A 12,407-nucleotide genomic window follows, 5' to 3' on the forward strand; every position below is an offset into this window, starting at 1 on the left:
CATAAAACGTTTATGCGACTGCGATTCATAAATACCAAAATAACAGCAGAAGAAGGCGATGATGAAAATAAAACATATTCATTCCTTGTCTTTCGGGTTTGGTCGTAAAAATAATCCCTTGGAATTGCATTTCGTATGCCAGACACGTATTCAATCACAGCAATGGCCACACAAAACTGCGCTATATCAAAAATTTTCGGCTTGGGGAACTTGTAGTCGTGCATGGTATACAAATGGTAACATTTTTTCTATTCTTTTTTTTATTTTTATTTTTGTAACCAACAACAACGATTTGAGGAAGCATTGCAAAACATTTGTGTCTGGGCAGTTAGTTAGTGAAGTGGAGATTCACATTATAGACGCCCGCTCGGCAATGTCAACAACTTGCAGCCATGACGACGGCGACGATGGCAACGACAACAATAGCAACGATAGTGATATCAACAACAACATCAAGAGCAGCCAGGAACATTGCAGTTGGGCGTAAACGGCTGCTTAATACTCGTTCATAGTACACAGGTTGGATTTATCCCAATGGATAGTATCATAGATCTGTGGAGTATGTCAACTGCCAGCTCAATTGGTAATCGGTATTCTAATATTCTGATATTGTTTTAGTGTTTCTCTCAGATTTGCCACGCCTCCAATGAGCATTATGAGCTTATATTTTCAGCTTCAAATATCTAGCTTCTAGGTTCAATAGCAACAAAGAACTTTCATGCAAAGTGCATTGCACACAGCCAATATACCCTCTTTTTAAAAACGTTAACGGGTATAATAATACCTTCAACAACAACAAAAAGCAATCGCGGACTAACCATGAGATTTACTAAGCGAAAACATTTCACCAGTTTCTGTTCTGCTAGGGAGTGCCAGGCGATATGACGCCCACAGCACACAGACAATACAGATATATAAGGGGACGCGAACACACACACAGAGACAGACACACTTTCTATGGAATACGCAAATACCATGTCAATGATATGGATGCTGTTGTTGCTGTCATTGTTATACCCTGTACTAGAAACTCATAAGCTAGCTGGTCTGTTAGCCAGTAATGTAATAGGTTCGTGAATATAGTTCAATAGGCTATCATAAGGCTCCACTCTCTTTATGTCATTAGTCATTAGTCATTAGTCATTAGTCATTAGTCATTAGTCATTAGTCATTAGTCATTAGTCATTAGTCATTAGTCATTAGTCATTAGTCATTAGTCATTAGTCATTAGTCATTAGTCATTAGTCATTAGTCATTAGTCATTAGTCATTAGTCATTAGTCATTAGTCATTAGTCATTAGTCATTAGTCATTAGTCATTAGTCATTAGTCATTAGTCATTAGTCATTAGTCATTAGTCATTAGTCATTAGTCATTAGTCATTAGTCATTAGTCATTAGTCATTAGTCATTAGTCATTAGTCATTAGTCATTAGTCATTAGTCATTAGTCATTAGTCATTAGTCATTAGTCATTAGTCATTAGTCATTAGTCATTAGTCATTAGTCATTAGTCATTAGTCATTAGTCATTAGTCATTAGTCATTAGTCATTAGTCATTAGTCATTAGTCATTAGTCATTAGTCATTAGTCATTAGTCATTAGTCATTAGTCATTAGTCATTAGTCATTAGTCATTAGTCATTAGTCATTAGTCATTAGTCATTAGTCATTAGTCATTAGTCATTAGTCATTAGTCATTAGTCATTAGTCATTAGTCATTAGTCATTAGTCATTAGTCATTACTTGTAGACAGATACCTTTTGCAGGGTGTTTCGCTATCGAGTAACTACTTGACTGCTAATTGTTGTTGGCACTGCGCGCGCACATATTTGTCCTTTAAGCGTAATGCGAACTGCGAAATGTGCAAAAGAATTCGGCATTGGCGAAGTGGTCAGAGAAAACGTTAGCCGCATACCCAAACAACAAATGTTAAGTAAGTCGCACGCTTTATGTGTGTTAGTGGATGTGTGTGTGCGAGTGTTTATGAGAGTGTGTGTATGTGTGTGTGGGGCGCATGTGTAGGACGTCATATCCTGGCAGAAGAAGCACCAACAGCAGAGCTCTGTCATCAGGGCCAAATGTGGCACTAAAATCTCAGCCGCTGTCGCCGTTTGCCTATAAATACAAATGTCTGCACGCAGCTTGGCTTAAAGCAACATTGTTATCCTAGTTCGGCGCATCGTGTGGACGAAAGTGGCAAGAAAAACGCAAATATATATATAACAGAGTAAATATTAGATAATAAACGTACAGGCTCGTGACGCACAGCTAATCCCAACGGCAACAACAACAACAAAAATTCCGTGCCAAGTGAGTCAGAGTTCAGCCAAATTGGAAATTATAAAACTGCATTCAATTCATTTTGATTAGTTGTTAATAATATTTAAGCTAGCTAAAAGCTGAGAGAAAAATAAAATGTTTTATGCAATTTGCATGCAAGTGTCGTGGGTATATTAGCTCGGTGCAGTGACTATTTGCGTATTAAAGAAAATATTTATAAGTAAAACTCAACTAAATGTAGAAATAAGCAAGTGAAAGAGCTATTTTAAACCTGCATATTCATGTTTAGTATGATATGATATCTGATAGATAGGATCGGGTATATAGGAAGCATTTTTCTCTGTGCGTATAAGTTCTGTAGATATTCCAAGAACTAAGAATATTTAGATATATCCTTTTAATTTTGATTTAAATGTACAGACATAATACATACAGAATTTCTTAATTTATCAGAAAGTATGAGAGAGAGAGAGAAATGCAAATAGAGGGAAAGAGAAAGAGAGAGACAGAGTAGGAAAGGAGAAAGAGAACTAAACTAAACTGCGAAAGACAGATCGAAATAAAATATAATATGCAAAATATATGTTAAGGAAATTATAGATAGAGAGAGAAAGAAGTAAGAGCAGGAAAATTCAGAAAGAGAACTTATCGACAAAAATAGGAAAAAACATAGAGAATAAGAGAAAGAGAAATATAGGAAAAAGAAAGGAACAAGAGACAATTGAGAGAGACAAAGAAGGAACAATCAGAAAAATAGTTGGATAAAGAGTTATATAGTAATCGCTGTTAAAATAAAAGATATGCAAAGATGAAAAGAGATAGAGCTGAGTAAAAGAGATTGTTCGAAAGAGACAGAGAGACGCACAGGAGTATTATCGAAGGAATAGAGAAAAAGCGAGAAAGTGAGAGAAAGAAAAAGATATAGACATTCGAAAAGAAACAGGGAGACAAAGCGAGAAAAATTTGCCTTCTTGTCTCCTACCGAGGGAGAGAGCAAAGAGAGCGACAAAGAGATCAAGGTGAGAGCACAAGACTGACTAAAATAAAGAGAGGAAAAGTTGATAAAACGAAGAGGTGAAAGATATAAAGAGAAAGATGTAAAGAGATAAAAAGAGAGAGAGAGAGAAAGTATCTGACAATTAACTCCATCTTTAACGCTATCTAACTCACGAAAAGAGTATTATGCAGTCTGCTAAGCTCGGATTCTAGGTTTCTCTAGGCAAACATTTATTCACAGGTTGTTTTCTGCTGCCAGCAAATCCTTTGAGCCTTTTGCAAAGTATAAATTACACAGCCTTTTCCATATTATCTACGCGTAGCAACAAAACCAACACACCTGCAGCCGCACCTGTAACCACAGCAACAACGCCCACATAATGACCCAAACTGCAACCAGGAATCAGGCCCCATCTGCGCCGGCATCGCTAGCTCCAATCTCATCTCCGTCTTTGACTGTGATGCCGTCGCAGCGGCTGCAATCGTCGCTGTCGCTGTCGCTGCCGCTGCCTCTGCTGCTGTCGCTGATGCTGCTGCTGCTCCTGTTGGTGCCGCCGCAGCCTTGCGAGAGCCGATACCTGCCGACAAGGTCGCATGGCGACGAATTGGATAAGTTGCGTGAGCTGATGCTTCAGGTAGGTAACCACCGACTCCCAACCACTCCCCTTCTTCCCCCAGCAACGAACGCCCAGCACTCTGCACCCTTCGTAAGTGAATAGCCTGTTGAAAGAGCATTGTTTATGCGCATTAGTGTGAGGGAGACTGTGAGAGTGTGTGAGTGTGAGCTGAACTCATATGCACACTCTATATGCTAGGTATGATGACTATATTATGAACTAAGGCTCTGCAAGACATTATGCTATAAGTTTAGTAATGCCTATACAGTTACGTTTATTAGATGAATTATATTCGTCACGGTAATTATTAATATATATATATTAATTCAATAAATATTATAATTAATTATTATATCTTTTTTAAATTTTTTTTTATTTATATATTATATATACAGTAGACAAAATCAATCAGTCTAAGAATTATATTTGATTTAAGTTTCATAGAATTTCTTTTTATTTAATAATAACTTAAGCAACCAAATTGTATTATATAAATATATAGTTAAAATAGAAATCATATTATAATATATTTTGGTTTATGTTTTAAGGTTTCGCAACTAATCTAAATGTTTATATATACATATATTACTAATAAGTTTGAAAACTCAATTAAATTATTTTTATACTTATAGTTTTTTCTATATATATATATTTTAATATTTAAACATTTTTTGTTAATATATAATTTATTTTATTTAATTTAATTTATTTCATTAATTTAGTTTAATTTATTTTTTCTTCATATATTTTACACAAGCTCTGCCGAGCTGCTTTCAGAGTTTTTAATATAATTTTCAAAATATACATACATATGTATGCTTATGTTATATACATATATATATATTGCAATACAATACAAGTTCATTTATATATAAATATATAAATGTATATAGTTAGGGCATTTCCACTTCGATATGCTTCCCTTCTTGCGCTTCATTTTGGTGTGTTATTTGGCTGTTGTTGTTATTGTCGGTTGGTTATTTTTGTCGATATAATTAACTAAATGAAAAGAGTCAAAAGCGTGGTATTAAGTTGCAATTATGTCGCCAATTATTGGGGTTTTATTTTTCAGCGTGTTTTTGTTTTTGGTTGATCGGTCAGAGCTGTTGCGGGTTACCCATTTTTCGGTTGCGTCATGCGCCCAATCAATGGCTCTAGATAGGGTTACCCGAAATCAGAAAAACAAAAATGCAGAGCTCCTGAGCAGCACAGGTATTTTTTCGTTGTTGTTACTGGACTTGTTATTGTTGTTATTGTTTTAGCTGCGTCTGCAAAAGCGTTTCACAAATATTTTACATATTTCGCAAGCAGTCAACTGCTGCTGCTGTTGTTGTTGGTCATCTGAACAACAACAATAACAACAAGTGCTGCCTCTGCCTCTGCCTCTGCCTCTGCTGCTGCTGCTGGCAGAGCCTGCCCGGCTACAATCGCCAACCTGCTGAGCTGCAAGCTCTCATCTTTGCCAACCTGACCAAATTTTATATTAAAAAAACTAAATTCCTCTTCTTGTGCTTCTGCTTCTTCTTCTTCTGTATTATTATTATTATTATTTTTTTTTTTTTGCTGGCCAAGTTTCCTGTTCTTTTTCGCAACAGCCGCGCACAAAAATGCTGCTCAACCAGGAGGGGGGCCAATTTTTAATGGATGCTTCACATCATTTTTGCCACTCGATTTTCAGACGCAGCTGCAACTGTGCCACAGCAATAGCGACTTCAACTGCAACTGCAACTGTGCAACGGCAACTATTTAGCTGACTTCTCTGTGTTTATGTGTAGCATCTTGGCCACTTCAACTTCAGCTGTCTAGGCTTTTGATGAGCTCCGTCTATGTGCTTGTCCTTGAGTCTAGCTCTGAATTGCTCGTTAGCTTCGCGATCTTTGTTGGGTCTGTTTTCAGCAATTGTCTACAGTTCATCAGTGCTCTAAATGGAGCTGCTTAAAATGGTGTTAATTTGATTTGTCTCCAGGTCATGCAGTCTGTCTTGTGATATATATAAATATATATATATAGGCATATGGACTTGTATTAGGCTTTGTATTTTAGACTGTCAATAGTTTCATTGCTGTATCGTGTTCATGGAAATATCTTGAATTTTGTGAGCAATCTTCAGGCTGGTACGGGCTTAATTTCATCTAGGTATTACGCTAGAGTTTCATCAAGGCTGCAATAAAGAGTCTTGTCTGGGGAGTTGTCTAGGTGCCTTGACTTAGGCTAGAAGCTCTTTTGGGGTGCTGTTAAAACACTTCATCTGCTTGTAGTATATAGCTGTTATATATCTAAATTACACATTTTAAAAATCAAGGCTTGTCGCAGAGTTCATCTATAAATTAGTTAAGGTTATTAAGTAAATATTATTATATTATATTAAGTAGATGTGAAGCTAAGAGGTTGTCAATGAGTGCATTTAATTTTATCCACCTATTGAACCGTCTCTCAGCTTGTATATATATATATATATTTCGTCTACGATTTCATCAAAGATTAAATAATTCATCTCTGTGTGTGTCTACCAATGATGCCCAGTATTACGTCCTGGTTCTCAATCTATGATTCCATAAGACTTAATCTGGTGAAGATTTATCTCAGTGCATTTGCAGAGCGTACAATGGATTGCTTTTCGCTAATTACTTAAGTTTCTGTATCTGAACTTGTTGCCACATGTTACCCACGCGTCTTCTGGAACGACTTCATTCATGCGAGCTTCAAGGTCGATTCCAATATTTTTATGACTTTATTTATGGCTGGAATACTTTGTTTTTATGTTCTCTTAGTTTATCTCACAGTCTGTCTCTGTCTAATCCTCTCTCTGTTACTCTGGGTGTTAGCCTGTCTCTGTCTCTATCTCCGACTGTTGTCTGTGCTTTGAAGTTTGAGTTGGAGTTTTTGCAGTTGAGTCTCTGAGTCATGTCAGGGCCCTTGCGAATCGATAAGCCGCTGACGTGAGACGCGCACAAAGTGATTTTGGCCAAACAGCACAAAGAGGCAACAAGACAACAGACAACACAACAACAATACAACAACAACAAAAGGCGAAGCAGAAGAAAAAAAGAAAACATCGAAGTGAAATAAAATGTAGCAAAACGTGAAGGGAAAATCAAATGTCAAATAGCAAAAAAGTTGGAAGATGACGTCGCTGAGGCTGCGACTGAGGCGACTGGGGTCGGCGCTTGATGAAGGTTGACTTTGACTTTGTCGACGTCACGCAGAAAATAATAAATAAAGGAAATTCCGTTTGCCAGCCAGAGCGTAATGCATTGAACCTGCAGATCATGAGTTGCCAAACATCTGAGCTCAGCTCATGCTTAATTAGCCTTCGCCTCTCACTTGCGGCAGGAGACTTCACTTGGGCCAGCGACTCAAAACAAGGAAGTGACAAGAAAAACAATTCCCTGTCGCACTTACTATATGAAATTTGTTGTCAAAATGTTATTGTGAGTGCTCAAGGGCATGAAAGTAATCTGAAATGGATTAGTGCTTCAAGTGGAGGCGGACTGGAAAGCCTTGTGTTTACTCCCAGCTGCTAATAACTTTTCATTTTAGTTTTCTCTATATATTTATTCCAACTCGAAAGCCTTCGCCTAGAAATAAAACATTTAAGACTTACTTAAAACTCGCTCAACCTCCACCACAAATCACAGCGATCGAAAAGAGCAGCAATTGATTAGGCCCATATCTAAAAATAAAATTGACCACGAGAAATAATAATACACACAAACAAATAATTATAAATAAACATAATAAAAATTATTAATTTTAAAAATAAATTAAACCACATCTAAGGTCAGGCGTGCGAAATAATAATAGTAACAAAATATGCGCTTGACTCAGTAAAAAAAAGAGTGAAAAATATTTGTGCCGCGATGATTTGATGGAATTTCACATGTTAAATAACAAAACTTCATGGTAAATTTAATCATAAATTTTGAAGTCAACAATTTGTCTGTAGCCTGGCCTCACTCAGTATTCATTTGTGTTGGCATTCAACAGCGTAATATTATCATTAATATTGGTATTTTAATTATTATCTATGATACTGGTAATATAATATATAAGATAATTAATGATATAATATGGACTGGAGTTACAAAAGCCAGGCACAGCTTGATGTTGCCCAACTGAGTACTCTAGTTATCCTTGTTCCTTAAAACTTTAGTTAACAGTCTCCACAATTGCGGTTGGGATACGTTTAACTGTGAACTAAAGGCATCTTTCAGACAGACAGCGAGACAGACCTTTATACGTTCTAGGACCTCAGGAGTGACGACATGTGGAAATAGCTTTAAAGACCTGACAGAGGTCTATTACTACTACTTTTACTACTACTTTTACTACTATTTCTACTACTTTTACTACTACTTTTACTACTACTATTTCTACTACTCTTACTACTACTATTACTACTACTATTTCTACTACTTTTACTACTACTATTTCTACTACTTTTACTACTACTATTTTTACTACTACTTTTACTACTACTATTTTTACTACTACTTTTACTACTACTATTACTACTACTTTTACTACTACTTTTACTACTATTTCTACTACTTTTACTACTATTTCTACTAGTTTTACTACTACTATTTTTACTACTACTTTTACTACTACTATTTCTAATACTTTGACTACTACTATTACTACTACTATTTCTACTACTTTTACTACTACAATGTTTACTACTACTTTTACTACTACTATTTCTAATACTTTGACTACTACTTTTACTACTACTATTTCTACTACTTTTACTACCACTATTTCTACTACTTTTACTACTACTATTACTACTACTTTTACTACTATTATTACTACTACTTCTACAACTATTATTACTACTACTTTTACAACTATTATTACTACTACTTTTACTACTACTCTTACTACTACTATTACTACTACTTTTACTACTATTTCTACTACTTTTACTACTATTTCTACTACTTTTACTACTACTATTTTTACTACTACTTTTACTACTACTATTTCTACTACTTTTACTACTACTATTACTACTACTTTTACTACTATTATTACTACTACTTCTACAACTATTATTACTACTACTTTTACAACTATTATTACTACTACTTTTACTACTACTCTTACTACTACTATTACTACTACTTTTACTATTTCTCTTACCAAAACTATTGCTTTAATGATTACATCAATGATTGTAAGCATTAATTTGATGACTAGCCCATTGATTGTTAGTCGTTTAGTTCAATATTTAACAACATTTATTTGGCAAACGTGTGGCTAGGCCATTAAAACTGTGACTGTGACTGTGGCAGCTACAAAATTGGGGTTGCAACAGCTACGGAGTCCCCTTTCCCTTTCCCCTTCCCCTGCCGCGATACCTTAGCGAAAAGCAACAATGACGACAATCGCAGAGACCCTTATCCAATCACATAACTTTGCACTTAACGGCAAGTCTCAAATTAAACTGTCCAAATGTGAGGATGCTTTGGCAAAGCGAGGGGCTGGGGCATATGACAGACCCTGCTAACTGCGATGCCATGCGATAATAACGATGGTCGCTTCCTTATACGATATATATCTCTCGACTTTAAGCACACAGCTGCAATAGCTGCAGTTCGCAGTTATTAAAACAAAGGGGCGTCCATTAGCGCAACAGAGACGCCATCTGTGGGAGAGAGAGAGGGAGCGAGAGACACAATCTTTTAAATTAGCAATAACATAATTACCTGGCGCAAAATTGTTTTAAGGTATTTCTCGCCGCTTATTTATTTTTCTTCTGATGTTCACACATCGTTCGCCAAAAAGCGTAGAGCCGAAGAAGAAACAAAAGAGTTGGGAGGCGAAAAAAAGAGGTTACCGTCTGATAATTACACGACAATACCCCCCATTAACACATTTTCAGTCGGCGCTCGGCGCACAGCTTCGCGCCTCACTCAGAGCTCCGGGTTTAGAGCATCAGCTGCAGCGGCAGCAGCGTTACAGATGATATGAATAAAGTTCATTTGATTTAATGAACCGCCAAAAAAAAAATAATAAGCAAAAAAAAAAACATGATGTGACCATGCTTCCCACACACATAGCCTACCTCAGCGTGCATATTACAGGCTACACTGAGAGAAACGATTAAGAATTCCATGCTTGTCTGAAGCAAAAGTCTGTTATTGGTGATAGTCTTGCAAAACGTTCTACTTAGATCAAATTTATTTAATTTTTCTAGCTGCATTTAAAACCATTTATATATTATTATATTTTTAAATAATATTTTTTGATACATATATTTATGTACTTTGATACACAACAATTTTTTTTTAATTGTCAAAAACCAAAAACTTTTTTGTTTTAAAAAATTTTTTTTGGGAAATTAAATTTCATGAATATTTGTTTAATTAAAAACGAATTCTTCACATAAAAATGCTGATAAAAGCGTGTCAAATTTCTCATCGTGTAAGATTTCAACAGATTTTTTGAAAGAGCTAACAAACTCACAAACTCCGTTCACAAATTTCATGTAGGCAACAATAACAACAACAACAACAACAGTAACAGCAACAGCAACAGCAACAACAATAATAATGATAATAATAATAACAACCATAACAACAATAACAAACAAGCAACAACAATTGTAAGTCTAACTCTTTTTGTTTGCAGATTTTGGAGTTGAGCAATGAGGATCCACAACAACAGCAACAACAACAACAGCAACACCAAATGCGTCTGCACAATGAGGCCAACAATCCGCTGACCGCTCAGCGTGGCAGCAGCAGCAGCAACTCCAATGCCGCCTGGCTCCAGAAACTGGGTGCTATCGGCGCACTCGACACGGATGCCGGCTATGGGCGCTACTAAAGACGAAACCCCAACAACCAAACCAACCATGACGACCCCCATTAAATTATGGAAAAACGAAACTAGGAATGCAAACAAAAAACATATTTGAAATGCCTAAATTCTTTATTTAATTAAGCAAATCAAAGAGAACTGGTTCCGAAATTGAACACAATCCAAAGCGAGTTACAAATTTTAACTGTTTTAAAAGAAATTTTTGTATAACTAAAAAGTTTATTTGTAAAGCCAAAATTCTTCAATAATTTAATTCAGAGCGAACTAGTTCCATAATTAAACAAGTGTATCCCATATTTATTGACCGTATTGATATATAACTAAGCAATTAACCTGTAAATCCAAAATTCTTACATATTTTTTAAAAATCGATAAGAACTAGTTCCGTAACTGAACATATTTTAAAATTAATCCATTCATTAAGATTACATTGTGCTAAAGCTAGTCATTAAAAATCTTCAGTTCTTATTTATTTTAGCAAAGAGATGGAGCTAGTAGTTCCGCAATAACTTTTGACTAGTTCCGAATAGAAGCGTTCTTAAGGAACTTTTTAAAGTTTTAAATTAACTTATAAAAGTGAACTAGTCCGGCAATATGTTAAGAATGCAACCTACTAGCGCTCAAGTTCAAAGAGCGAACTAGTTTTTTATTCAATTTTAAGTTAACTAAAGTACAGTCAGCACTCGCTACAGCCTTGGTTAATGAAAGTTAGGCAGATATGAGTTAGGGTATTTCAAATAATTTTTCGCATTCCATAGGAAAAAGCTCAACGGTTTTAAATACTGAACTCAAAAGAACTTAAACAGTTCCTCTAAAAGAACAATAATTTTTAAACTTTTACGACTAAACAAAAAGCAAAAAAAAAAAAACAAAAAAAAAAGATATATGTACTATAAATATATATATATATATAAAGTGAGTTAACTAGTAATCAAAAATTATACGATATATATATTATACTATATATATACATATAGATATTGCTGTATAGTTCCTCAAACTTAGTTTTGTGGCTGCCAGATTCTGTTGCATTGTTAGTTGAAAGAAGAAGAGTCAATTGTAAATATGTAATACCCGTCCCTGACAGCATAAACCTGCGCGTTTTTCTTCTTGTTCATATATTTCATTGTTTTAATGGGCCTCAAGGCTGGGCAAATAAATATAAATTATGAGTATATTACAAGCAAGTACCACGAGTTAAAATTTCTGCTGCTTACATTTTGTGTTCGGCTCTGGCCTCCAAGCAACATTTTATGGCGCCATATACCCGATATTATATATATTTATATACATATATGTGTGTGGGCACAGCAGCTCGGTTTATATAATTGTTATCTTTAAACGTTTATTACCTTATGATCAAAAACAATAAAAGAAATCATTTTCAATGCAAGGCCTCTGCACATTTCGTTAATTAGATCTGCAGATAGAGCGTAGCTGCAGACAGAAGCTGGGAAAACTCGCTTATGCAATGCTAAACACGCACTCCCGATTTGTATCTGACAGATACAGCTACAGATATGGATACTTTTACTGCCGGACAAATTGGAAAACATGCGAGCGTGTAGGGAGTGCTCAGCTAGCAAATACTCTGAACGTACACAAACAGAGAGACACACACACACACACTGGGAGACTCGACTTAAGCTTGACTTCAACTACATTAAGCATTCTGCACTATGAAAAT

The 12,407-nt window shown here is 35.5% G+C and overlaps 1 protein-coding gene across 1 annotated transcript; it reads left to right on the top strand.

Annotated features, from left to right (window-relative positions):
- Positions 1-2,161: 2,161 nt before the first annotated feature.
- On the top strand, positions 2,162-10,965 carry LOC111602485. Its single transcript, XM_023319548.2, has 4 exons — positions 2,162-2,195; positions 2,253-2,309; positions 3,599-3,910; positions 10,529-10,965. Exons 3-4 carry the CDS (start codon positions 3,656-3,658, stop codon positions 10,724-10,726), a joined length of 453 nt encoding a protein of 150 aa, XP_023175316.1. The 5' UTR covers positions 2,162-2,195; positions 2,253-2,309; positions 3,599-3,655; the 3' UTR covers positions 10,727-10,965.
- The last annotated feature ends 1,442 nt before the right edge of the window (positions 10,966-12,407 follow it).

Source organism: Drosophila hydei, unplaced genomic scaffold (genome assembly GCF_003285905.1).
Source record: "Drosophila hydei strain 15085-1641.00,03,60 unplaced genomic scaffold, DhydRS2 tig00000172-arrow-pilon, whole genome shotgun sequence".
Taxonomy (NCBI): Eukaryota; Metazoa; Arthropoda; class Insecta; order Diptera; family Drosophilidae; genus Drosophila; species Drosophila hydei.

Excerpts from the sequence above, each read along its gene's own strand:
- LOC111602485 (XM_023319548.2), top strand. The coding sequence starts at position 3,656 with ATGACCCAAACTGCAACCAGGAATCAGGCCCCATCTGCGCCGGCATCG. Across the intron at positions 3,911-10,528 it reads TGCGTGAGCTGATGCTTCAG|ATTTTGGAGTTGAGCAATGA; the intron begins GTAGGTAACCAC and ends TTTTGTTTGCAG.